Source organism: Melanotaenia boesemani, chromosome 15 (assembly GCF_017639745.1).
Source record: "Melanotaenia boesemani isolate fMelBoe1 chromosome 15, fMelBoe1.pri, whole genome shotgun sequence".
Taxonomy (NCBI): Eukaryota; Metazoa; Chordata; class Actinopteri; order Atheriniformes; family Melanotaeniidae; genus Melanotaenia; species Melanotaenia boesemani.
Genome location: NC_055696.1, coordinates 12,099,714 through 12,126,172, shown reverse-complemented (window position 1 = coordinate 12,126,172; position 26,459 = coordinate 12,099,714). Strand labels below are relative to the sequence as shown.

General features: G+C 38.9%; 1 protein-coding gene across 9 annotated transcripts in view; it reads left to right on the top strand.

Annotated features, from left to right (window-relative positions):
- nbeaa (neurobeachin a) overlaps positions 1 to 26,459 on the top strand; it is a 92,825-nt gene that overhangs the window by 63,109 nt on the left and 3,257 nt on the right. Inside the window, exons 25-56 of one of the 9 annotated variants that reach the window (XM_042008590.1) lie at positions 88 to 241; positions 727 to 750; positions 1,110 to 1,193; positions 1,866 to 2,046; positions 3,983 to 4,107; positions 4,219 to 4,287; positions 4,453 to 4,621; positions 4,975 to 5,378; positions 5,771 to 5,907; positions 7,354 to 7,508; positions 8,329 to 8,455; positions 9,995 to 10,114; positions 11,807 to 11,934; positions 12,524 to 12,585; positions 14,156 to 14,220; positions 14,619 to 14,727; positions 16,304 to 16,470; positions 17,505 to 17,629; positions 17,720 to 17,869; positions 18,304 to 18,440; positions 18,578 to 18,695; positions 18,855 to 18,957; positions 19,051 to 19,166; positions 22,354 to 22,466; positions 22,772 to 22,912; positions 23,024 to 23,143; positions 23,574 to 23,726; positions 23,843 to 24,007; positions 24,254 to 24,343; positions 25,076 to 25,268; positions 25,676 to 25,747; positions 26,028 to 26,183. In XM_042008590.1, coding sequence (XP_041864524.1) covers positions 88 to 241; positions 727 to 750; positions 1,110 to 1,193; positions 1,866 to 2,046; positions 3,983 to 4,107; positions 4,219 to 4,287; positions 4,453 to 4,621; positions 4,975 to 5,378; positions 5,771 to 5,907; positions 7,354 to 7,508; positions 8,329 to 8,455; positions 9,995 to 10,114; positions 11,807 to 11,934; positions 12,524 to 12,585; positions 14,156 to 14,220; positions 14,619 to 14,727; positions 16,304 to 16,470; positions 17,505 to 17,629; positions 17,720 to 17,869; positions 18,304 to 18,440; positions 18,578 to 18,695; positions 18,855 to 18,957; positions 19,051 to 19,166; positions 22,354 to 22,466; positions 22,772 to 22,912; positions 23,024 to 23,143; positions 23,574 to 23,726; positions 23,843 to 24,007; positions 24,254 to 24,343; positions 25,076 to 25,268; positions 25,676 to 25,747; positions 26,028 to 26,183 — 4,232 coding nt within the window. Of the gene's footprint in view, positions 1 to 87; positions 242 to 726; positions 751 to 1,109; positions 1,194 to 1,865; positions 2,047 to 3,982; positions 4,108 to 4,218; positions 4,288 to 4,452; positions 4,622 to 4,974; positions 5,379 to 5,770; positions 5,908 to 7,353; positions 7,509 to 8,328; positions 8,456 to 9,994; positions 10,115 to 11,806; positions 11,941 to 12,523; positions 12,586 to 14,155; positions 14,221 to 14,618; positions 14,728 to 16,303; positions 16,471 to 17,504; positions 17,630 to 17,719; positions 17,870 to 18,303; positions 18,441 to 18,577; positions 18,696 to 18,854; positions 18,958 to 19,050; positions 19,167 to 22,353; positions 22,467 to 22,771; positions 22,913 to 23,023; positions 23,144 to 23,573; positions 23,727 to 23,842; positions 24,008 to 24,253; positions 24,344 to 25,075; positions 25,269 to 25,675; positions 25,748 to 26,027; positions 26,184 to 26,459 lie in introns of all 9 variants that reach the window. The other 8 variants (XM_042008589.1, XM_042008597.1, XM_042008591.1 and 5 more) reach the window with 8 other exon arrangements.

Sequence of the window (26,459 nt, the reverse complement as noted above, 5' to 3'; positions counted from 1 at the left end):
ATCAGGCACAAAATTAGGTCAGCATTTTTCCCCCATTCTGTGTAGTTGACTCATCTTTCCAACTTTAACTTTTCAATTTCATTTCAGCCACTCTACTAAGTCGGTGATGGATTTTGTGAACAGCAATGAGAACATCATCTTCGTCCACAACACAATCCACCTCATTTCTCAGATGGTGGACAACATCATTATTGCCTGTGGAGGCATCCTGCCTCTTCTGTCAGCTGCCACCTCCCCTTCTGTAAGTGGCTCTACTTCGCCCCTCTGTGGTAGGAGGGAGAACTGCAGCTCTTTGTTAAACCCACAGATGTAGAACAATCTACTAAACCTGATTTTCCCCACACTCACGCAGTGTTGATCTTGTATGATTAAATAGATTAAATAGATTAAATCATTCTATCTGTGTCTTTCCCAATACATTTGTGGCAGAATATTAAATTTGCCAAAATTTCTGTTTAGTTTTGCAATGAGCATAAACATCTGTAAACTAATCAAAGGTTCAAAACCATCTGGATTCTTCTCATTAGTAACTCTGTCAACCTAACACAGTATTTAATCTTTATTTGGGCTTTTTTTTTATTTCTTTAATTAACAAACAGTTTAATTTAATTGTTAATTTTTTTTTATTACCTATACATTTTAATCTTTCTTTTCCTCTCTGTGTTACATGTACTGTGTATTTTCTTGTCTTTTTTGTCTCTGTTTTTGTCTGTTTTGCATGTGCAGAGTTCTAAGAGTAGTGCCAACACTGTAAGTTGCATTTTTTCCCCCCTTCTCTTTCTATTCTACTAATACTTAGTTTTGGTTTCTTGACCATTGTGACTAACACTAACACTTGCCTGTTTGATGTCCATAGTGTTTTGATATGTTGTGCTAATCAAATTCCACCTTATACTGAATATATAGATTGTGGGTAATTCCTTATTCTCTATGCCTCAGAATATTCTAACACTGTTGGAATATTAAATGAAAAGCAGAAAAGAAAATGTAAAAAAGGTGTTTCAATAGCAAAAAGGAAGCAACATTTTCTATGCAACAGCATGAGAGTTTTCCAAAAGTCCTCAAGGGCTGCATTTGCTAAGAATGTTCCATTTGTATCAACACTAAAGAAGGCAGGAGGAGCCGGACCCCAGAGGGGTTCAAAGGGAGAGGAGGTTACCCCTGTTCCTGGGGGAGGAGGCGTAGGGGAAGAGGTGCGTACAGAGCCTCAGAGTCTTATCATCACCAGAAGAGCTAAGAGCACCAACCCAAGCCCTTCTGTCCTCACCCTGTGTGTCTGTTATTTCCCAAATATGTGTGCTCACTTGCTCTGATGAGCCCTCAGATGCTTGTATCTGCACATCCTGCTTACTGAAGCAGTAACACAGCAAAACTCACACTTGGTTTAAGCCCCTGCTATGCTGCCTTCTATTTATTTAATGTTGAATTCTGTGTATTTTGTAATTAAAGAGGACTTTGTTTAAATATCCGATAAGGATACCATTATTGCTAATAGGCCACACTGTTGTTATTGCAATCCCTCTTACCATTACCTGTGTGTCATCAGGCTGCACTTCCTGTGTGTTGTGTAGAGCACCACATGTTGCCAGATTTCATCATCTAAGTCTGTTATTCACTGAACAAGCATGGCACTGAGGAATGATTTTCCTGTCTGTTGGAAAAGCCATGACTGCTTGGTCATGCTTATGTAAGGTCCTGTTACATGCATTTTTTAAAGGTTAATTCTCTAAAATAAAAGGAAAATAGAGGATACTACAGGATTTCCTCAAGAACATAGAGAGAGCCTTCATTTCATTATATGTCCATGCAAGTGTTTCACCAAATAACCGTCAAGCATGTGCTTATGTTTTTTCTTCCCTTCCTAGACTGAGTTGGAGAACATTGAGGCAACACAGGGCATGTCTTCAGAGACCGCGGTCACTTTCCTGTCTCGTCTGATGGCCATGGTAGACGTACTGGTGTTTGCCAGTTCCCTCAACTTCAGTGAAATCGAAGCAGAGAAAAACATGTCATCAGGAGGGCTGATGAGGCAGTGCCTTCGCCTCGGTGTGTGCTTGTTTAATGTATTCAGTATTGACCAAAATTCAAATGACCGGCTCATGCGTTAGACTCACAGCTTAATGGTCTTGTTGAGAAAGGTTACGACTACCGGCTATCATTAGTAGTGACAAATATGTTGATTAATCTTTCAATAATTATTTAGTCGCAAAGACGCATTACAAAAAAACCTAAAACAAAAACTTAGCATACCATTTTCCCAAAAATAAGAAGTTTTCAGTTTGTCTAAGACTGCAAAGGTCTTTTATTAATCTAAAAAAAAAAAAAAACTGCAACAATCAATTGACGCAATTTCACAAGCTGGAAAACATGTTTTTTTTCATTAAATGAAGCTGTATTTTTTAAACTGAATATGTCAGTTGAACAGTATAATAATTAAAAAACTATCTGTGTCTTAAAATGCCCCCAAAACATCTTAATAAAGGAAAATTTGATTAAAATATACTAAGAGTTTCATCAATGGAAATGTCGAAAGTCTTATAAGATGGTATTACTGTAACTCATGCAGGAAAAACAGAACATTAGACCAGAAGTATATATTAAAAACTAATTAAGTGATAAAAGCCGTTAGTCTTTTATCTTAGTGTGGTGTTAAAGCTGTCACCTCAGCTCTTACACAGTCCTGGTACAGAGAGGCGCCACAGCCCTGGTTCTGTGCAGTCAAATACCCAAAGTTTACATCTAAGGGACCTTTTTGCAGCCTTTAAAAAACATGTCACTGCCTTCATATCTAGTGCAATGCATAGATGTCAGACTCAGACCCTAGTTACATATTTGACCTGTAATCGTGGTACAAGGTAGTAAAAGTAGAGACAGCCCTACTCAGGCTGTCTTTTTATCCCTGAGCCTAACTGTTAATTTTAAAATTGTATTATTTTCATGTGCCGTTCTCATTCAGGGTTGTTACAAGATCCAGATGAGGGAAAACACCCTCCACAGGTCTATAGCAAGGCTTTATATAATTATACTATTTAAGTTTGACACAAAGAAAGAAGGTATTTGGTGGCTTTAGGATCTCAAATATTAAATTCTTCTTGTTTGTAACCTGTCTTGGAGTTTTAGTTTGTTTGCTGGGGATAAAAGTCCTTCTTGACATTAGATTGGGTTTCATGTTTTCTCAAGTTTCTGTGGTTAACTAGAAGTACTTTCAAGGTGCATTATCCCAGGCCAGTGATTTTGCATTTTAAAGTCCCCATGAAAATGTCCATGGGATGTTACTTCTCCCTGCAATATTTAACAGAATTTTCCTGTTAAAAAAAAAACTATAGTAATGGAGCTCACCCACTTTCTGCAACAGCCCACTCTGCTCTGATTGGTCAGCTCCTGTGGTCTGATCAGGCACCGCCCACTCTTCCACATCAGCTCTTCAAAAATTAAAAATTACACCAAATTATCATATATGCCCTTAGGTGTAAACGTGAAATGCAGGATATGATAATAAACACCTACCAAATAGTTTTTTTCCCCCTGCGGGCATATATACGTATTGAGGATAAGCAGTGCGACAGAGGGCACATAAAACATCAAATTTTGATGATGAATTTTTTCCAGATTTGCTTCTAAACGTATGAGTTTATCATCATTGTCCGTGTTTTACCTCCTTTTCTAGTTTGATTAAATTTAGCCCTATAATATTTTTTTTATATTTTTGCTGACAGATCAGCAAACAAATGGCTACAAATCACATATCTGAGGAAATATCCATATCACTACCATGTAATTTATATTGAAGTATATGCAAGTTACATTTCATGCTATGTTTGGGGTTTTTAGTCATGGACAGAGTGTGCATGTGCTTCAAACTAACAATTTTTCACCTGCAAAACATCACTAAATCTTTGGATTCACAGCCAGACATGCTTTGTGATGTAAACACCCTTTGCCATTAAATTATATTCACATGTTTCCCCTCTGTATGAATCAGTGTGCTGTGTGGCAGTTAGAAACTGCCTGGAGTGCAGGCAGAGACAGAGAGATCGGAGTTGCAAGTCCTCATTAACCAGCAGCAAGTCACAGGACAGCCTCCACAGTGCCTCCACCGCCAGCAAGGTACTAGACAGACACATCATCAAATGCACATCCTGCAACACTTAAAACCTGAAACAGAAACATGCATTATGTATGACACACCACATTTGATATTTTATATTCTATTATTAGCAGGATCCAGACAGACTCTTGCAGGATGTAGACATCAATCGTCTTCGAGCTGTGGTTTTCAGAGATGTGGTAAGTGTGTGCATTTCTGTATTTTTAGGGTATATGGTATTTGTTTGCTTATATATATAATACAAAAAAATTGTATATATATATATATATATATATATATATACAGAGAGAGAGAGAGACATTATTTACATAATGTGTTTTTGTGCTTGTGTTGTCTTGCTGTAGGATGACAGTAAGCAGGCTCAGTTTCTAGCCCTGGCAGTCGTTTACTTTATCTCAGTTCTCATGGTGTCTAAGTACCGAGATATTTTGGAACCTCAGCGAGAGATTGGCAGGTCTACAAGCCTATCGGGAAGAAGCATCCGCCATGAGATTAACTCCCCAACCAGCACAGGTGAATCTTGTTTTTCTTTTTGCTGCAGTATTGTCTATCTCAGAGGTTAGCTTGGATTGCTCAGCAGTGACTCATCATTGTAATGTTGGTTTAGAGAGTCCAGCTTCCAGGCGAACAAGAATACATTTGTCAACTATATGAAACCTTTGGAGCAGAGAAAAGGGGACCATAAAAACAATATTACACAGGAAGAGGATACAGAAAAAACTCAGTATTAAAAAATAATGTAACATTTCTTGACACAGAGAATATATTTGTGTAATTATACCATTGTTTATATATCTTAAAAAAATAACCATTTTGATATCTTTTGATAACCTTTTTAACCCTTAATTATTTCTTCTTGGCTCCAGAACATCCATCCTCTGCTTTCTCTGATCGGGACAAACAGACTCCCACCCCGGTGGATGACTCTCCCCGGGCTGGCCTCCCGCATACAGACTCAGGCATCGGAGAAGAGGGTCACGTGGCTGGATCCCTTAATGGCTCAGAGATGGGTCTGGGACTTGGTTTAGGTCTAGTGGGGAGAGAGACAGACAGAGACAGAGATAGAGACATTGGAGGAGGAGGGGGAGGCATAGGAGGTGGAAGTGGGGGAGGAGGCACAGATCTTTTGTGCAGCCTGTCAGATGTTCGGAGGTCGCAGGAGAGCCTACTAGATTCTCCCCACAATCCCAGTTCCACCCCCAACTCCAGCCAAGCCCCACCTTCATCCATCTCTAGCATCAGTCAAACAAACAAAGGCATTAATGTTAAGGTGGGTGATGTTCAAGATATAAATTAAAATCAATCTTCAGGGAGCATCTGCTATACAATATGTTTTACTGTGCTCATTCTAGTCATAGAAATGCTCATTTTGGATCAGTCCAGTCAAGAAACGTATTTCAAATTTCACTATATTGTTAAGGTCACATGCATCCTTGAGCACTATTTTTTTTTTTGTAAATAATCATTTAAGATAAGGTCAAGATCTTTCCATATGCTTTGATTAGTGAAGTTTTCTCCCATTAAACGTGCAAACATTTTATTCATAATTTGCTACTTATAGAAAGTATTAAGTTCGTTTTTTTTTTCTATCTGAAGCGTTTTTCTTTCCAAATGTGTCATAACATTCAGATCACCAGATTTGTTGTTCTCTCTTAAATGCAGGAAATCCTGAAGAGCTTGGTGGCAGCTCCCATCGATGGTGCAGAGTTGGGACAGGAGTCTGGACCAACACCATACCATCCAGACCCTGCCTTAAAGACACACCCAATGCTGCCCATGCAGTTCCACTCCTTTGACAGGTCACTCCTTTAGCTGCTTGACCTACAAAGTGCATTAAAATAACCAGATACAGCAGTCAGCACAGCCTTACACATCCATCAGAGAATCAATGTTTTCAGCCAATACTAATGCAGACACCTGTTATTATACATCATTTATAGAAAAACTATGTCCAGGGATTGTTCATTTGTCTAGTATTCAAACACAAACTGTGGCCTTTGTACAAAACCCATGGATGGAATTATTTATTTCATCCATATTCAGCCTTATTTTAAACCCCGATAATGCACATATAAGAAAAACATAAAAATCTGTATTCATCTCAAAAGGTTACTATTACATTTTTACACTTCCTTTGCACAGTACATTTGAGAAAAACAAATATATCCAACTTGAAACTTCACATTTCAGCGATTAGCAATAGAAGCATCATTGCTCAGTAAACAAAGTCTACAAAGAGGTTTAGATTTTTGCCTCTCACCCACACAGACTTTCCAATGAGTGATAACGTGCCAGAGTCTTCTGTTCATCAATTAGTCCTCTTGATCCCTCTAGTCACAGATTCTGAAAGCCAAGTTATTGATTGAGGACGGTATGCATAATTGATCACGGATACTTCTTATCCATCAATATCCAAGGTATCCACAACATATATCAAATTTGTCTCCACAGGCCAGACAGTCTTGACACATCTATTTTATCTGCTCATATAAATTACAAATATACCACTAAAAATAATATTCTAACAATCATTTATTTATTTAATTGCATCTTAGTTTATTAAAGTCTTTTTTCCTTATTTTCTACTGTATATATTTTCTTTTTATATAATTGAAAATAAATGCAGGGAATAAGAGTTACATTTCAAAGTGTATGTTGTAGACAGAAATAATAAGGTACTGTCCTGCATGTAGTTGTACTCATATAGATATAATCAGCAAACAAACAGACATTTCGTGGGGGGAGATATACTTATAAATCTTTATTAAAACTGATCTCTCTACACAAAGCAGTGGCAGTATGTGGTCCCTCCTTTGATGCTGAAATTTCCAGCTGCTTCCAAATCTGAAAATATCCTTCTAGCTCTCTGATGTTGTCAGCTGATTTAGAAGCAGCAAAGCTCATTTTGGGAGGAGCTCTTGTAATGTTGGAGAAACTACTATCTGAGACCTGTCACAGTATCGGTGTTCTGTTTTTAAAAATCCATTAAAAAAACACTTTGCATGTACTACAGATAATAAATGTCTTCAGAAGGTTAAACTGGTGATTGACACATGCTCTTTATATTGCTATGGTACCAGACACCAACAGTAGACATGTTAGTCCATCTGATGTTGTGATCTCAGTGGCAGCTGAAATCAACTGTCTGTCCATGTTGGCACACACTTCAGGCACAGGCCAGCAGAAGGTTTGCTATCACAGCAATGTGTCGGTTTACGCGATGCCTTGTGTCTCATCTTGTACAGGAGTGTTGTGGTCCCAGTGAAAAAGCCACCACCTGGCAGCCTGTCAGTCAACACTGTTGGCACTCCCACCACCAGTGGATCAGCCACTGCAGGCAGCACCCCCAACATCTTTGCTGCCGCAACAGCAACACCCAAGAGCATGATCAACACTACAGGTAGGAGATAAGCCAGAGATGGTGCAGCTAGAAATATGTACCTCCTCAGGCCTATGTTTTGTAATAACGGTTTTAATGCTGTATCTTTCGATATTATTACTTTGTATTGCCTCTGCTCAGTATGAGTTTAATGAGACACAGCGGAGAGACGCACCTGCAGCATGCCAACAACCCAAAGGCTGCTCAGTAAAGCCAGACTGAATTTCTTGTCATGTTCCCAGAGTCTTTGATGTTTAACTTGGCTGTGTTTTGAGAAAAATAGAATAGAAACAAACCAATAAATCCTTGTAGGATTTCTTTTAGTCCTATTACTAGGTGAATGAGGCTTCAGACAGCCCAGCAGATGTATGATATCCCATGCAAGCTCTCCTGTTCTAGAAACAATTGTACTTGTCAGCAGGTTCATATTTGATACTCGCTACAGAAAAAGGGGATAATAAATTTAAAAAGTTAACAAGAGATGATGAGATGAGATTGAAATACACATCAGCTGAAATACAGATGGGTACAACATCATGCTCAGCAGATCCATTGTGGAATAAAAGATTTGTATTTAAGTCTTCCAACATGTCGGACATATTCTGCCGTATTATAGATGCATATTAGACAAGGATGGGTTTTGTTCCCTGAAATGGATTCACTATATTGACTGCAAAGCTATTTTCACAAACCATTACCAGAAGATGAGCAACTCCAGTGAAATACTACCCAAATTTGTGAGCAGCATTAATGTTTCTTCATGCTAATTATGGCCACGCTTCACTCATGTTTAACAAATTATTTTTTATTACGTTCCTTCCTTTCTTTTTGCCCTATGTAGGTGCCACAGACTCTGCCTCCTCATCTTCCTCCTCCTCTTCGTCATTTGTTAATGGTGCAACTAGTAAGAATTTGCCAGCAGTGCAGACAGTGGCCCCCATGCCAGAGGACACCATGGAGAATATGAGGTGTGTGTTCTCTCCACCACAAAGCTCTTCAGTCACTCAGTTTCCTCCCACTATTTCTTTTCCTCCTTTTGGATTTCTTTTCATGTTGATTTGTCTGGTTTCATGTGTGCCTGTCTCTATTTTTTCATATCATTCCCGTCCCTTCATCTTCCCCGAAGACTAGTTAATAGTTAACTCCCACAGACTTTAATGATAAAAAAGTTAGTTAGGAGAGCTTTTCTCTGGAATAACTGCGAGCATCTGGGGTGCACCTACATGCTTCTTGTAATACCAACATTTACTCACAGTAATTGTTGAAGGATTCTTGGAGATATAAAGAAATGTGTCAGGGTAAAACAGCCAGCCACATAATCTGATTTGATAGTTTCACTATAGTGTGTGTGTAATAGTCCAACTTCCTGGGTGGAAGAATTAAGCTAGTTCTGAGGTATCACTGCATGCCGTGTAAACAGTACTTAAAAAAAAAAGATGTTATCCTTTAAGGAAATCTAATAAAATTACCCCATTTCTCTTTGAATCTGTTACCTTAAATATTTCTCTGTCGGTTTGTGGTCTTAATCACAAGTTTGAAGGCTTGTTTAATTTTCCATTATCATCATTTAACAAATGATGGCTTCAAATAGACTAAAAAACATGATAAAATTATATAGTGATCCACGACTTGGAGCTCAATAGCAGCCACCAAGATGCTGAACTCGATGCTTCAGTGGGTGACGTCATTTGCTACATCCAGGATCTGTGAGCTGTAGGTGGCAAATAACTAGAAATATAAAACTACCTGATTCAGACTGAGAAATCCATTTAACTACATTGTAAGTAGTATTTTTTCATATTTTTTTCTGATATGGTGGTAACAAACTAGTCCCATATTAGGCAAATAGTTGAGGTTGCAGCAGTACAGACTAAGCTGAATCTGTTTGAGTAGGTGGAAGACCAGATGCCATCTGCCAGAGGAAATGAAACATGAGCTCACCAAGTCATCTGACTACCAGGCTAGATATTGACTAATATTAAGAGTCTTTTTGCCAAACGTATTTTATGCTGTCATGCACACATACCACTGACACATTTCACTCAGTCAACGCTATGGTACTCTTCATCACTGACATGGCGATTCTGTTTTAATGTCTTAATTTACATGAACTGTTTAGTAGGAAAATGCTCCACCAGCAGCTCTTACACTTAGCTTAAGCTCAGCAGTTTTGATGTATTTCAGAGAACATTTAAATAGAATTGTCATTGACATAAATCTGTGTTAAGTTTTAGTTTGCACGTTGTGTAGGAAACACTTAGAATAAAGGATGATCTGTAAGCTTCAAGCTCTTATAAAATAAAAGCCTTATAGAAAAAAATCATTTAAATTTTAGAGCAACTTGGACTGTAATATTTCTGTTAATGTTAGCAGATGAATTATGTTCTGAAGGTTCACACACATTTGAGTGTGTGGGCGCAGATGTGCACATGTATTTCTTAATCTGTGTGCATGTCTGTTTGTGTGTTTTTGTATGTGTGTGTGTGTGTGTGTGGTTTGTATTGCAGTGCCTATTGTGAGGTGGCGCAGTGTGCGCTGCGCAGCGGTCAGACGCCCCCTGAGCTCAAGTCTTTTAGCTCTCTGGCAGGCTTCCAGGCAGCTCCCCGAGATGCAGGACAGTGTTTTAGGCAAGGAGATACTCGTTCTGTCCCCACGCCCCTCCCTCTGCCCCACCCCAACCATACACTCTGCTATGCCCAGCAATTTCTAAATTTTCCCAGTATGCCATGCAAGAAAGGACAGAGCTTTATGCTTCGGCAAGAAATAGCTCATATTTTTACCTTTGCAAAAGCACATTTAACTTTATCACTTTTTGCATTGATGTTTTTTCACACTAACCCAAAGAGCTGTTTCACTGCTTTGTTTCAACTCTTGATGCAGCTTTTGCAAATGTCACTCATTTGATACTGTTAGCAGGTTAAAAACAGCTAAAACTGATAACACAAGTGACATTATCAGAAATTATATGCTCACGAGGCCAAGAATATGGGATTCACTTCCATCATGGCTTCATACTTTAATCTGCTTTGCTGGAAATTCCTGCCTGGGTTTGTACAAAAGGAAATTCTGGTGATCCATTTAAAACAATCTTTCCCTTTTTTCATTTTTAAATAAATATATAAAAGATTTTTAATCTTTCGGGTGAAAGTCTTGACTGTGAAGTTGTAGTGTAACATTGAGGGGGATCTGTTGACAGAAATACAAACGTATAATTTAATATCCATGCTCAGGTTTTCCCTTGTATAGAATTGTGTAAGTCATATTGTGTTTTTGTCCCTTTAAAAAGAGGCATTTACATCTAGTAGCGGCAATATGTACAGTGATGTGAAAAAGAAAATACAACCTCCTTCATTTCTAAGTTTGTAGATATCAAATATCTAAAAGATAGTCCATGTCCAGACCTCAAAAGAGCTGTTAAAAAACAAGCACCTTTAAACCTTAATGAACATGCAGAAAACAGTTATTTGCAGTTATTGTTGCAAAGGGTGGTTCTCCAAGCTATTTAATCATGGCGAGTAATTGGTTTTTCACCTTTCTTCTGCATGCTAGCTTGTTTTTTTTTTATTAAATAAATAATAACATGTTATAATATATCATATATTGTTGTTTATGAGGTTATATTTACCCGATTTTAAGACCTGCTACCAATCACATGATTTCTCATCAAGTTCTTGTACAAAAAAGGTTGAAATTTCTTTTTCGCAACTGCATATATTGTTTTTTTTTTAAAGGACAGTCAAGACAAAAGATTTATAAACACATGAGAGAAAAAAGATATGAGACTGGAAAGATGGATCACCAGCGCTTTAGTATATCACCATTTACATGATCTACACATGATCATAGAAATGTAAGAAAGCATTTTAAAAGGCAAGTCAAGGTGCACTACAGGATGCAATATTTCCATTTAGTAAAGGAAAATTTTCTAGATTTAGTTGTCAGTGCTCTCGCTTCACTCATTCCACAGTTTAGTTATGATTAGCTGCTAAACTACAGAACCATCAGCATTTTTTGCCAGTCGTAACCCAGACATACTGCTACCATATCAAACCATTATTCTGCTCCATTCTGTACTTTTTTATATCCTGTGTGTCCATTTCACATCTATTTCTATTTCTTTCAGCTATATTGCTGTGCTCAATGCTTCCTTCCTTGTTCAAACCTGTCCCTGATCATTTTTTTTCCATGCATGTTTTTCTTGCTCTCTTTCTTGCATACTGTAAATCCTCTTGAGTTTTTACCCTCATCTGTATGTTTCTCAATTTTGTCAGTCCTTTCTCCTAATTCCTTGTCCTTTTTTTCCCTTGCTTCCACCACAGCATCACAACCAAGCTGGAGCGTGCTCTGGAGAAAGTGGCCCCCCTGTTGAGAGAGATTTTTGTGGATTTTGCTCCTTTCTTGTCAAGGACACTGCTGGGTAGCCATGGGCAGGAACTGCTCATTGAAGGTACAGGTGCTGTACACGGCTCCTTTTTCTCTAACTGGCGTCTCTCTCTGTGGAGTCTCCTCATTCACTGTCCCTCACTGCGATGTGTGTGTGTGTGAGAAAGACTGAGAGGGGAAGAAATGAGTGGAGTGGATGTGTCGCTGTGTGAGAATGACTGGGTGTCTTTGAGCTGGCTGCTTCACTCATTCGTCAAACAGGTATGAAGTCAGTATCATGCACCTTTTAAAAACCAGCTAGACAGGCATGTTGGTGATTTTAGATCAGATTATGATCAGTTTTAGATTAACTTGGATTATAGTTGGTCCTAAATGTGTTCCTGGTTCCCCACCTGCTTCCTGGTGTCCTGTTTTTGTGATCCACTGTCTCAGTGTTGATTTCTCCTCTCTTCTTGCTCACCTTCCTCCTCTTCCTCCCCCTTTCTCCTCTTTCTTTACTGTTTGTTCTTGTCTTCCCTGTGGCATGCTTTTTTATGAATTTGACTATGATGACTGTACACTTCAGTAACTTCTTTGATGATATTTTTGTGTCTTGCTGTGATGTGGGAGGAAAGAGAGGCTCCTGACTGTGCTGTTTTTTGTCTGTACTGCAGGTCTGGTGTGTATGAAGTCCAGCACGTCTGTGGTGGAGCTCGTAATGCTGCTCTGTTCTCAGGTTGGTGACCCATCCCTTCTCCTCTCTGTCTCCCCTTGTACTGCCCTCACACTTTCGATCCATTTACTCTAAGCCTGAAAAATCCTGTTCAGGTTTTTACTTGTCTAATAAGTTATGAGAGTTTTTTTAAGGGCTATTTTGATATGTAAAGTTAGCACACTCAAGAAGCTGTGGAGTTATTGATCTACTTTGTAAAGCAGGGCTGACTCTGTAATGAGCGCATTGCAGATGTAATATAATATCAGCTTATATGGATCATTACATCATAGTTTCTTCTCTCCAATATCAAAGCCAAAAACACACTTTTAAAAACACACTATTTGCTTTTCTATTTACCAAACTTTACTTTAATAATAATAAAAAAAAACTAAGTTAAATCACAAAACCCCTACAGTTTCATTAATATGAAAGTTTATCTGTTTGATTTCCCTTATTTAAAGTTAAAGCCAATGTTTTGATTTTAATAAATAATACTCAAAAGACTGGGTTGACACTCACCATTGCATTAGCTTTCCTCAGATGTTGCGGGTGAGCAGTTTATATGAAGTTATGGAGTCTTTTTCCCACCTTCTCTCTGTTTTCTTGGATTGTGCCTCATAAGAGCTCTTGTTGTTGAAGTCGCCCTTTACTTTTTGTTCCTTTTCTCTTCCTCATTTTCTGCAACTCTGTCACTGTATTTCTGCCGTCTTCCCTCCTTTGTTCCTGCTCCATCACCAGCCGCATTATCAGGCACTTCTTTTTTGGCCAATTTTAACTCAATGTTTCTGAAGCAGCTGCTTTCATCTTCTTCCATTCCTCCCTCTGCCCTCTCCTCCTACTGGTCCTTTTCCTTTTGTCTCCCCTCCACTGTTCTGGGCGGCTGCTCGTCAGCATGTATAGTATTACCACTGACTCCGGCCTTGTCTGCCATTAGAGGCCCAAGAGAGCGTGCTCAAGCCCAGAAATCGATCCTCTGGATGGTGGGGGGTGTAACAGGAGATAGCCCTAAGAGCCGGAGGAGCTAATGGAGCGCTGATAGTTTTAAGCTTTCAGCAACACTCTTATCCTGCTCGGAAGTCTCTGCTCCCATATGCACAAATACTGACTGAAGCTTGGATGGATGCATTTTCAATGACACTTTGAAATCTCTAAGTCGCTTCTTCATCTTTATATGCAGCTGTTTTGTTCTAGTGTTTACATTGATGGAGCTCAACTTTTTTTCTTTGAATGAAGCTTTTGTAAAATTTCAGGCTTCTTACATGTTGATAGGCTGATTATTCACAGCATCCTGCTTGGCTCTGTCAGGCAGTCTTTGATGATGTAACAGTGATTACAGTGAAGCGTGGCTCTGGTAACAGCACACATAATGCTGACCCTGGTTGGATTTAAAGGGGTTTGTTTGTTGATTTCCTATCAAAGATTCATAAATCAGGCCATCAAGGAAAAAAAATATTTCCATCTACATACTCTAAATTAGATTTACAGAAATGCTACTTTAATGTAAAACAACATGGACTGATATTTTTTTGAAGCAACACAATCCAGTTCTACACCCAGCAGTGATTCATTTTGATGTATTTTCTGCACTCAGGAGTGGCAGAACTCCATTCAGAAGAACGCTGGACTGGCCTTCATTGAGCTCATCAATGAGGGAAGGTAATCCATCACACGGAATGATTATCACTCCACACAAGTCCTTGTGATTCACATATTAACACATGCTATCAGTGCTTCATGATGACTAGATGTAATGAAAATCTAATGAGAGCCTTGCCAGGATAAGTGCATGGGGATATGCATGTTCAGCAGGAAGCTGGATCATTAAAATGCAGTAAAGTTTAAAACTGATATGTGTCTGATGCGCTTTTGTGCAAGTATCACAACTTTAATTCTCATGGAAGCAGATGTCATGCAGTGTGTACTTCTACATCCACACTCAGCCGAACCAGACTGATTACAACTCATTCTGTTGTGAATTACAGTTTTCTCTAAATAAAAAACAATACCTGTATCTTTTCCCCTTCTGTCACCTGTATTTCTCACTCCTTTACCAGGCTGCTGTGCCATGCCATGAAGGATCATATAGTGCGTGTTGCCAATGAAGCAGAGTTCATCCTGAACAGACAGAGGGCTGAGGATGTGCACAAACATGCTGAATTTGAGGTAAACACACAGGCTGCCACTTCTGCCTGTCCTGTTGCTGTTTGTATATCTTGTGAAGTGGCTGTACTTTAATGTTCGGTGATTATCAAGATTGTAAATCATTCAAGCATTAAAAAAGTCCTATGTTGAGTCTAATCTTATCTCTTGCTCTGCCTATGGTGTGTGTTTAAAATGGCCATTGTGTTGATATACTGTTGAAATTCTGTCATAAAGTTGTAAGGTGCTATTTCTCAACCTTGGAACACTGCTGAGCAACGACGGCTCCAGGAATCTAGAAGATAAATGTCAGTGTGCCATCAAAACAAGTCAGTAATAGAGTTTTGAAGTCAGAAGGCTGTGTAGTTCTACTTTAAGAAGAACTAATTGTATCTTTGTTACCAGCAGCCTGTCATAAAGATGCATCATTTTGTAGCATCTAAAAATACCAAAGATAAAACCGTTCATCTCTCAAAAAGTATTACTTTTGCAACAACAATGAGATTCCAAGAGCTATTAATTAAAAACATATTTTAGAATGGTGTTCAATGTGTCTTTAAAAAAACAAGTGGTAGAAAAAGAAGAATAGTCAGGCCTAAAGAAAAACAAATGGACACTATCTGAAAGAGAAATAGACAAAAAGAGAAAACAAAAAATAGCAAAGCTCCTGCACCTGAACCTGAGACCGATCTGGATGTTCAGTTGATCTTCATGGTAATCTGTAAGTTCAGGATTCTCAAAAACAAGCTTTCCTATTCCTGGAAGTATTCCTGAATTAGTCTTCCGGAATAGAAAAAAGAGAAAAAACTGTATTTTAATAAAAAAAAAATAAATAGTGAACCAATACAAATACAACTATTTCAAGGTTGATTTGATAAAGTGGGCTTGACTGATAATGACTTTTTATAAAAGCAAGGACAGGGGCTCCTCTGAGTTTTATTATCAAATGCAGGAATCTCTGTATGTTTTTCTGCCTCCTTATTTTTCTTCACAGTATTTTATTCTTTACACTTCAGACGTGTGATATTTCCTTGAGTACCTGAGGAAGTTCATTTTGAGTCACAGTATGAAGCCCCTTGGATGTATGACTAAAAATTTATTTGTTAACTTTTGTAACCAGTTGTCTGAATTTGAGGCATCTTAAGAACTCTGGTAATTGTAGAAGGAGCACCCACAGCTTCTAGCAAGTTCTTAACCTGCAGGAAATACTCATGACATATAGGTGCATTCATAAAAAAAGCGACTGTCTCCATCCAGTTTTGTTTCCTGTTATGTTGAAGCTCTGATCTTTAAGCATCTGCATTACATTCTTTCTGCTCCTCTGGCTCATTTTATGCATTTTGTATTTATTAGCTGCAACACACAAATGCACACTCTGTTAGTTTATTCCATCTACACAAAATAACTTAGTTCACTTGTAAAGGACAAGCTAACTTATGGTGACATAGTTTCCTAATTACCACAAGTAATTTATCTTTTGAATTTCTTTATTTATATATCTGGAAATTAGATATTTTTTTCCTGCTCATGTCTAACACCATGGTAATTTGTTTCTCATTGTTTCTGTTCTGTACTAAATTCTTTACCTCTGGTCCCTCAGTCTAACTGCGTCCAGTACGCTGCAGACCGGAGAGAGGAGGAGAAAATGTGTGATCACCTCATCAGTGCAGCGAAGCACAGAGATCATGTGACTGCCAACCAGCTGAAACAGAAGATCCTCAACATCCTGACCAATAAGCACGGAGCATGGGGGACAATGTCACAGAGGTGAGGACGTGTTAAATTATACCCTGTGACACATTTTTAGGTTGCTGTTGCTCTACAAGGCAACGGCATTGTAAGATGAATCTGTGCGCCTTGATTTTTTTCTTTTTAGATAATGAATTATTCAATAAACCAACAAAAAGCAAACATTTTCAGTCAAACCTCATCTCACTGTTCATGAACCACAGACCAAACAGAACTGACTTCAAACACTGATGCTGGCTGATAGTTGTATAAGACTGATGTCCTCATTTAACACATTTACATCCACTCATTAGATCTATGATGACGTCCTGATCTGCCTCCAGGCTCACAGCTACTATAATGATGTGATAGAACTGGAAGACAGGCAGCATCTGAAGCCTGTCTTCCTCACTGTCACTGCTGATGGAGTAAATTGTTTACCTCGACATGTGTCCAATTAGGATAGATAGTTTATTTTATGCTTTAGCAAAGATGCTGTATTCTGTTTGTGCAGCTACAGGCTGGGACTGGATTTGTCCTCCTTTTTTGTCTGTTGAAAGCTTTCTGTCCTGAAGCGGAGAGACACTCGATTCATCTGCATTTTTACTGGAATAAGCATGGAGAGCTTTGTTTTCTCTCGATGCCTTGTCACATAAAAGAAGATTTAATTTAATTTTACATCTGAAGTTCTTTAGCCCTGAATAATTTTAAATTTGTATTGCTTACGGAAGACTTCCACTCACTCTTGCATGATTTAGGGCTAAGCTTTACTTTTTTATCATTTTTTCCATTAAAATTTTTATTCGTACATTTTTTTTATGCATACATTTTTTGAGTTTCTCTAGACTAAAGTTAATTAGTGGTATTTGTAGAGTTGGAAAAGCTCCCACAGTCAAAGACTCTCTATAGTCCAATAGTGAATGAAGGGAATTAAGTTTATGAAGTTACACAGTAAATTTCACATAGAGCCTAATCCTTAACTTTTACCTCCAAATTATTCCCAAATGCACACCTTTGCTGCTACCTACCACAGAAACTCTTCATGTCTGCCCCTCCCCGTTTTCTGTCATCAGCCAGCTACATGACTTCTGGCGCCTGGACTACTGGGAGGACGACCTGAGGAGGAGACGGAGATTTGTGCGAAATGCTTTTGGCTCCACTCATGCTGATGTGTCACTCAAAGCTCTAGATGACTACAGTCAGTACGGCTTACTCATATAAAAAGATTGTACTCTATAGCTACTTTTGGCACCCACTCTTAAACACTCTTGAAAACACACTCTAACAGGTACAGAGGAGGAGGAGGAGGGAGTGAAGTCAAAGAAGAATTTCCGCAGTCAGTCGGTGGTCACCCAGAACCCGGAGGCAGAGTTGATGCTGGAGGGGGACGATGATGCTGTTAGTCTGCTGCAGGAAAAAGAGATAGATAATCTTGCTGGTAAGCTGCAAACAAATCAATACACAAACAGCCACCACGGTTTTATCCCTGCTGAACGGTAAACTGTTTATGACTCTTCTTTTTAGTACGTTTCCGTCCAAGACTTTTTACCTCCAAAGGCAAGTTGGGCATTTGAAAGTTTCCTTTACAGCTGCACTAACAAACCAGCTGATTTATCAGACTCACCACGATGAAGTGATCATTTACTAAAAACCGATTCTGATTCAAATAAAAAATTATGTCATCTAATGGATCCTTGCCGACTTTCAGCCTGATTGTTCGATCGCAGCAGCAGGCAAAGTGGAAGATGCAAAGAAATGATCAATACCAACATTTGTGTGGTGCTTTTTACTTCTCTGCATAGCAATTTGGGTTCAGTCAGTGTTAGGAATAGCTCATGTACTGATGCCTGAGTTATTTGTTTGCTTCCCCAGGTCCTGTGGTTCTGAGTACTCCAGCTCAGTTGGTAGCTCCAGTGGTGGTGGCTCGAGGCACTCTGTCCATCACCACAACTGAGATCTACTTTGAGGTCGATGAGGAGGATCCCACTTTCAAAAAGACAGATGCTAAAGTGAGAGCAAATTATCTTTATTTCCAATCAATGTGCAGAAAAACAAAAGAGAAAAAAAGACTATGCAAGACAGATTTGTGCTTGTGTCATTTAGCTAAAGAAAAAGAAATTGTTTTGTTTTTAATTTTGTTCATCAGGTTCTGGCTTACACAGAGGGGTTGCATGGCAAATGGATGTTCAGTGAGATCCGAGCTGTGTTCTCCAGACGTTTCCTCCTGCAGAATACTGGATTGGAAGTTTTCATGGCCAACAGAAGTGAGTCTGCAGAGCTTGTTTTCTGAACTTACTGATATAAAATGACTCCACTACATAGAAAGACTTCTTATTTAGTACAAACTGAGGATTAGGTGTGAGATTGGCTGTGGCTTTATATTCTTGACATGTTGACTCTGTCTTGTCTCATCCCGTCTCCAGCATCTGTGATGTTTAACTTCCCCGACCAGGCCACTGTTAAAAGGGTAGTCTACAGCCTCCCACGGGTGGGGGTGGGAACGAGTTATGGATTGCCACAAGCCAGGTCTGTACAAGTCAAGTTTTTCCTTTCTGTCTTAAAACAGGAAAAACATAAAAAAAAAGGAAAAATAATTAGATGTGTGTGTTTGCGTTTCAGGCGTATTTCCTTGGCCACCCCTCGTCAGCTCTTCAAGTCATCCAACATGACGCAGCGTTGGCAGAGGAGAGAGATCTCCAACTTTGAGTACCTCATGTTTCTTAACACTATTGCAGGTAAAATCAAATTATAAGAGCCCACTGCTCAAAGTTCTTTCTCTTGTTCTTAGTCCAAACATTCGAATTGGATAAAACGATAAAGACTTTGTCTCAGTTGAACTCTTTCTGCTGTGTGATGTTGACATTTTTTATTTATTGCTCTGAGGATTTAAATAGTGTGACCTTATTCCGTTGCCTTGACCTGTTTATCTGGTGCAGTGTTGTTAAAAAATAGCTCAGAGTGATAAGGTGCAGCCTTATCTGATTAGTCTTTGTCTGTGTTCCCAATCTATAAACACGTTATTGAAAAGACTAGAGACAGAAAATGAAATATATGAGATAAAGTAAATTCCTTTCAGCTGAAAGGGATTTAGAAAGTTTTTAGACCCTTTGAAAGTTTTCCACATTTTGTTGTCTTAGATTTGTCTTTCATCCATCGATCTACACATAGTTCACTACGATAAAAAAAATCAGGCTTCTGCAGCATTTAGTTCATTTCTGAAATATGAAAAAAGTAAAATATTACGTTTGTACAGGAATTCACATCACTACACTCATTTCTTATCTTAGTACTTTTGCATCTTAAAGGGAGATCACTTGTGTCTAATCTAAGTCATCGGGTGGCAAAAGATGCACAACTTTATATATAAGGTATTACATTTTTTAAAGAGCTTTTAGCAGCAGACTGTTACACCCAGGGTGCAAGAAAGAGAGGCTCCGCAGGTCCTTCATCCCAACTGCTGTCAGACTCTACAACAATCTGTAACACCTGAATCAGGCTGTCGTGTTGTACTCTGTTTACACTGTTTACACAGTCATTTATACCGTCACCTTATTCTGTTATTGTTTTTTATGTTTATTCTGTTATATTTAATTCTTAAGTTTATCTATTTATTCTTTCTTTTTTCACTTTTTCTGCTTTGCTGCTGTAATAAGTGAATTTCCCCGTCCGTGGGATCAATAAAGTTTAATCTAATCTAATCTAATTGGAACCACCTGCAGACTTCCTGGATCTGGCTGTCCAGCCAAACGCTGTGCTCACGGACACACAGCTGACCAACAGTGCACTGATAATTTAAATGAGATCTGCAGTTCTTTTGTGGAGACTTGAGAACTGTACAGAAGGACAACAATCAGTGTAATCCTCTCCAATCAGACACTTTATGGTTTGCTGGGAATTTACTCAAAGGCATCTAAATGGGTCAGAACATTAGAAGCAAAACCCTCTGAAACATCGGGCCAAAATTCACAGCAGAGTGTGGATGCACTAAACATCACCTCATTAGTACAATCCCTATGATAAAACATGGTGATGGTTTCTGAACATTTCAGAAAAGGAGAATGGGGAGAAACAGACTTAAAGAAAACCATGTTTGCTAAGAAAAGGGTCTCAATACTAATGTGAATGATTTTTTTTTTCTTCAATTTGTTATCAAAAAACAAAACATGCCTCTACCCATCTGTACAATATATTGGGAAAAAAAGTCAACACAAGACTAAAGACAAGAAACAGAATTAACATAATATTGTGTAATGTGATATAATTAAATGCCCTTTTTTGAGAAAAAATATATTATTGATATAAATATGAAAAAAATAGAACTTAAGCAGTATGTTAAGTAACGTGTTGAGAAATAAATGTAGTAAACATGAATGTTTTCACATACACGTATTACATTTCTGTTAAGTTAAACAAGGAAATATTTGTTTTGAAATGTTTTTTCATAGCATGGTGAAATCTGTTAAGTTGGCTTCATTCAGACATTTTTGCATGAAGCTGCTTTAATCAAATGTTTAATGTCAAACTCACTATAGCCTAAAAGAATATTGTCCTATCAGTTAACAGTGTTTTGCAAGTTCGTGCTTCTCATGAAGTTCTTGGTTCAAAGTTCAGTTCATTTAAGTTTTTTTAAGTTAGAAGTGTGAGTGAAAGACTAGATTTGAGAGAAATTAAAGTGTTGTGTCTCAAGATGAAATTAATTATACTTGACCTTAAATTCTGTCCCACAAAATAAATATGCATGTGGAACTGATGTGTGGACAAAGGACAACAAACACAGTTAATTTCTGTTAAACAGATATTATTAGTGTATCTCTTCCCTAACTTTAAAGCAAGAGAAAGAAAATGCTGCAAAATTATCTTCTCACACTATACAAATGCTTCAGCATGTCTTTTAAAATTAGAAGTTTAAAAAAAAATGACATTCTGGCTTGTATTTTGGGTGAAAGCAGACATAATTTGCACAGAAATGTTACTTTCTTTTTTTTTAGAAAGAAGGTAATATTCCGGTAAATAATCATAAGCAGACGAAGGTGTCTGACGGGCACACCGCATCTGCACTTGCCATTTTAGAGCAGGACTGCACTGAAGTGTTCCTGACTTGTAATGCTTGAGTGCAGAGTGCATCATGGGTAACGTAGTGTTGGCAGTGATCATTGTTGGACCTCACATGATCTTTGAAGTTTTAATTCGTTTTGCTCAGTTCAACGTTCATGAAAACGGACTCGTTTAATGAAAGTGTTCTTTTGAAATCGTTTATATGCAGCACTGTTATGCCCCGTTTCCACTGAGCGGTTCGGTTCGGGCCGGTGTGGTCTGGTACGCTACTTTGTGTGTTTCCATTATAAAAGGGGCCCATACAACCAAACTGTAACGCACCATTTATGGACCCCCTTCAGTTGTAGGACCACAGGACAATGGTACTGTACGTTTCCGGTGGAGCACCTGCCATCTAACAACAAAATCTATTGATTGGCGGATAGAAAAATGTCACTGCCCATGACAAAAAGCAAGCGTCAAACATACACAATGTGCCAATCAGTTCATGGTTTAGTTGGACATATGAAAGTGTAACAGTAGGGTCTCATCCTACAATGTGGCATGTATTGATCAAAGAACCAAAAGCCAAGTAGAACAAAAACGAGCTGGCCTCCATTGTTGTTTGTAGCATCAAGTTTGTTGTCATGGCACTAGTATGACGCCACGCTAGGCATTTGGTCTAAACCCTGCATGCCCAGTGGCGGCCCGACTTGCAGTGGGAACCCTCACCTGGACCCAGCCTGGACCGAACTGCTCAGTGGAAACAGGGCTTTAGTTTCTTAGTGTCCAATGCAAGACAAAAACAATCACTAAGCATGTTGTCACAATGTGAAACCATCTTTAAACTTACATATTATATTTGTGTTTTAACCTTTGTCCCTGCAGGGAGGACCTATAATGATCTGAACCAGTACCCTGTCTTCCCCTGGGTCCTGACTAACTATGATTCAGAGGAGCTCGATCTCACTCTGCCAGGCAACTTCAGAGACCTTTCCAAGGTTCGAGCACTCAACCACACAACACTTTATGCACTTTTTCTTCTGTAAATTGCATGTTTTCTGCTCAGTGCTATGTTTTATATATACTAAAATCAGTGGCGAAATTCAAAGCAGTACCGTCCATAATATACGAAAGCTCGGTAGGAGTGTGTCCTCACATTCCCACCAAATGACCTGTCTGATATCACTGATGGTTCTCATGAGTTAAAACTCATCTGCTTTCATGTTCTCAGACTGTTTTAAGGAATAATGTGAGGTAAAACTTCCCTTTTTCATCACTGATTTAAACCAATCCAACCTTCTAGCCAATCGGTGCACTGAATCCAAAGCGGGCAGCATTTTATGCAGAACGCTATGAGACGTGGGACGATGACGGCACACCTCCTCACCACTACACAACTTTATACTCCACTGCTCATTCAACTCTGATGTGGATGCTCAGAATAGTGAGTTTTCCTATTTTAATACACTTATAAACTAGGATATTCATTTAAAGGTATTTAAATATTCTCTCAAGGCTTCAACTGAAATGAATATCCTTGTTTCTGTGCCTGTAGGAGCCCTTTTCCACGTTTTTCCTCAACGCTAACGATAGTAAGTTTGACCATCCAGAGAGAGCCTTTTCTGGTATCGGCCGTGCATGGAGGAACTGCCAAAGAGACACGGCTGATGTCAAGGTAACTAATCCTCGTGGACTACAGGAACAACCTACGTCTATTAAGATCTGAAAACACAATAGTATACGGTAAAGGTAGAATTTGTCAGCATCATTTCCTTAGTTTTTCCTCTGAAACCTCTCAAAGATATTCTTCTCTGGCCCTGGCCTGGCAAGACGAAGTATGTGTAGGATGTGCTTTGCTTTAAAAGTCAAAACAGTTTATAAGAAGTAACAGACTAAATCACCCGAAGTAAAGATTTTTTTCAACGTAGAGTGCATTTATATGCAAAAAGTGCAGCATCGTCTGCTGGGTATGATTAATGAAATCAGCTTATGTTTGTGCGTCAACTTTGATAGACGACTGAGTGCAGCTGAAATCCGACAGATTTATTCAAGCTGTCAGTATAAACTTGAGTGAATTAGTAAATTTGTTCCTCCCTGCCAAATAGGAGCTGATCCCAGAGTTCTACTACTTGCCAGAGATGTTTGTCAACAGTAATGAATATGAGCTGGGTGTGCGTGATGATGCAGTTCCTGTGTGTGATGTGGAGCTTCCTGCCTGGGCCAAGAAACCTGAAGATTTTGTCCGAATTAATCGCATGGTGAGAGATTGCAACACTATAAAAAGTTAATAACTTTTACACAGCCATCAAAATCCCCTGGAGGGATTCTGACCCCGTTTCTTCCTCTCTCTGCCTCCATCTTTTACTCCATCCAGGCACTGGAGAGTGAGTTTGTGTCGTGCCAGCTCCACCAGTGGATTGACTTAATTTTTGGCTACAAGCAGCGAGGGCCAGAAGCTGTCCGAGCTCTCAATGTGTTCAACTTCTTGTCCTATGAAGGAGCAGTCAACTTAGACAATCTGGATGTTGTGCAGCGTGAGGTATGTTTCTATGACAACACATCACCACTAACAGATTTATAAATTAGTGTGTTACTACAGTGCAGAAAACTCCTGCTCATTCCACAGAAGTAATTTTTTTGAGACCATACAATATAATTAACTAGTTTTTAAGTCGTTATATATTACTGTTTTTAATCTATATAAATGGAGTATATGTAGCAAGGCCTTTTGTAAACTTATTTCTACGGTTCTCAAATGTCTGTAACCTTCTGTGTCCATCTGTAGGTGATAGAGACCCAGATTCAGGTCAGCGGTCAAGTCCCCTCCCAGCTGCTGATAGAGCCACATCCACCTCGCTCCTCTGCCATGCACCTGGTGAGAAAGTCATATTTTTTTCCATATATGAATTAAAAAAAGTTAAGTTAAGAAAGTTCACCTCTGCTCACCTGTTTAACAGATAACTTGGAATGTAATATCTAAAGTCTATGCGCCACTTATTTGAAGTAGGGCTGCCATTAATAAATTAAGTTTTGAGGTTTTTCTGAGCAATTAAATAGGATGATGGGAATAACTATAACTGAACAAGAAGTAATCTGGAATCAGTGTTTTTTGACTGTAGCTGCTAGTATTGTGTCATTGACACATTATTGAATGACTGACTTCTATTGCCAGGATATTATGTGACATTTATTACATACAGTTGTATGTAATGATGTTAATATTTTAAGTTTTAGCCTCTTTGTCCTCCCTGCTACCCTCAGCAGCACGAGGCCTCAGTGTCTCTACATAAGAGCCATCCATGTCAACCCAAACCTGTCAGTCCTGATCCCCGACCAACCAGTGCCTCTTCCTCTCCTGGTTCTCAAGTCATCCTCAGTGTGTGTACCTGCTCTGACCCTGCAGCTCCCACTAATCTACCTTTTTCCCTTCCCTCCATCTGTCCCATCCGTTCTGTCTCCATTACCCCTACCCAAATCCCTTCCCCTACCTTCCTTCCCTCCCTTCCTTCCTTCCTTCCTCCTTGCTCTGCCCTCTCTCTTCTTCTCTGGTCTTCTCTCTCTCTCTCTCTCTCTCTCTTTCTCTCTCTCTCTCTGTCTGTCTCACCAGTGTTTCCTTCCTCAGAGCCCTCTGATGTTTAAGGATCAGATGCAGCAGGATGTCATCATGGTGCTCAAGTTCCCCTCCAACTCCCCGGTAACGCATGTCGCAGCCAACACTCTCCCCCACCTCAGCATACCAGCAGCCGTCACCGTCACATGCAGTCGACTGTTTGCCGTAAACCGCTGGCACAACACAGTCGGTGGGTGTGGACAGGATTTTATTTTATTTTATTTTATTATAGTTCTTGTGTTTTGTTTTTTATTTGTATTGTTTTCTATTATTAATTTGTTCACGCCATGGATGTTGACGCAGAAAACTTTGTTAATTAAAGCCTCAATATCCTCGTTAATAAGGATATTAACTGCAGCAAAGTGTCATTAACATTAATCATGTTAATGTGATTATGGAGGGTCATGAGGCAGCTTATCTGGCTATTGCTATTGATTGTTCCATGAGGCCTTTTATCTCCAACATAAGCCTTCATTAGAAAATCCCCCAGAGAGCACATGACTTAGTGGTTATATGTGAGAGTGCAGTTTAGAAATGATCATTCCCCTGTTTATTTTATGACGTATAACTCTAATATTTGACTCTGTCACCCTTCAGGCCTCCGTGGAGCTCCAGGATACTCCCTAGAGCAGGCTCATCATCTACCCATTGAGATGGACCCTCTCATAGGTCAGTGAATAAACATCTAAAAAGCAGATTTTATTGGTTGTGTCTTTGGCTCTTCTGATTTATCGATATCTTCTATCTGGAATCTCCTGCTTGTATGCAGCTAGCCAATATTAGTAATATTAAGGAGAAAATTGTTTAGAATCAGATAAATTGACTTGAAATAGGTCTCTGGATGTGCTGACTGTAGCAAGGGAGTTATTGGGAAATGTTAAAAGTTCATTAGATAGCTACATTGTAATAGTATGCGTTTATTATTATCTTAACATGCGTTCCCTTGTAGCAAATAACTCAGGCGTGAACAAGCGTCAGATCACTGACCTGGTGGACCAGAGCATCCAAATCAACACACACTGCTTCGTGGTCACTGCTGACAACCGCTACATCCTGGTCTGCGGCTTCTGGGACAAGAGTTTCAGAGTTTACTCCACTGAAACTGGTTGGTTATGTGTTATTTTTAATTTTTTACTCTTAGCTCTTTGAAGTTTCTTTAACACCGTATTGTAGCTTTTATTCATATTTATTTTATTCATTCAGTCACGAATCCTACTTTGTATGTTTATGTAGATTTTATTTATTTTTATTATCTAAGGTAGATTAGAACAAATACATTTACAAAAATGTGCAGGACACAGTATTCATTAGCCATTAGACTTTAAAAGGTGACCTTCAAGTGTCTAAACTGTTTGTTCCACTTTCCATCTTAAAGTATTTT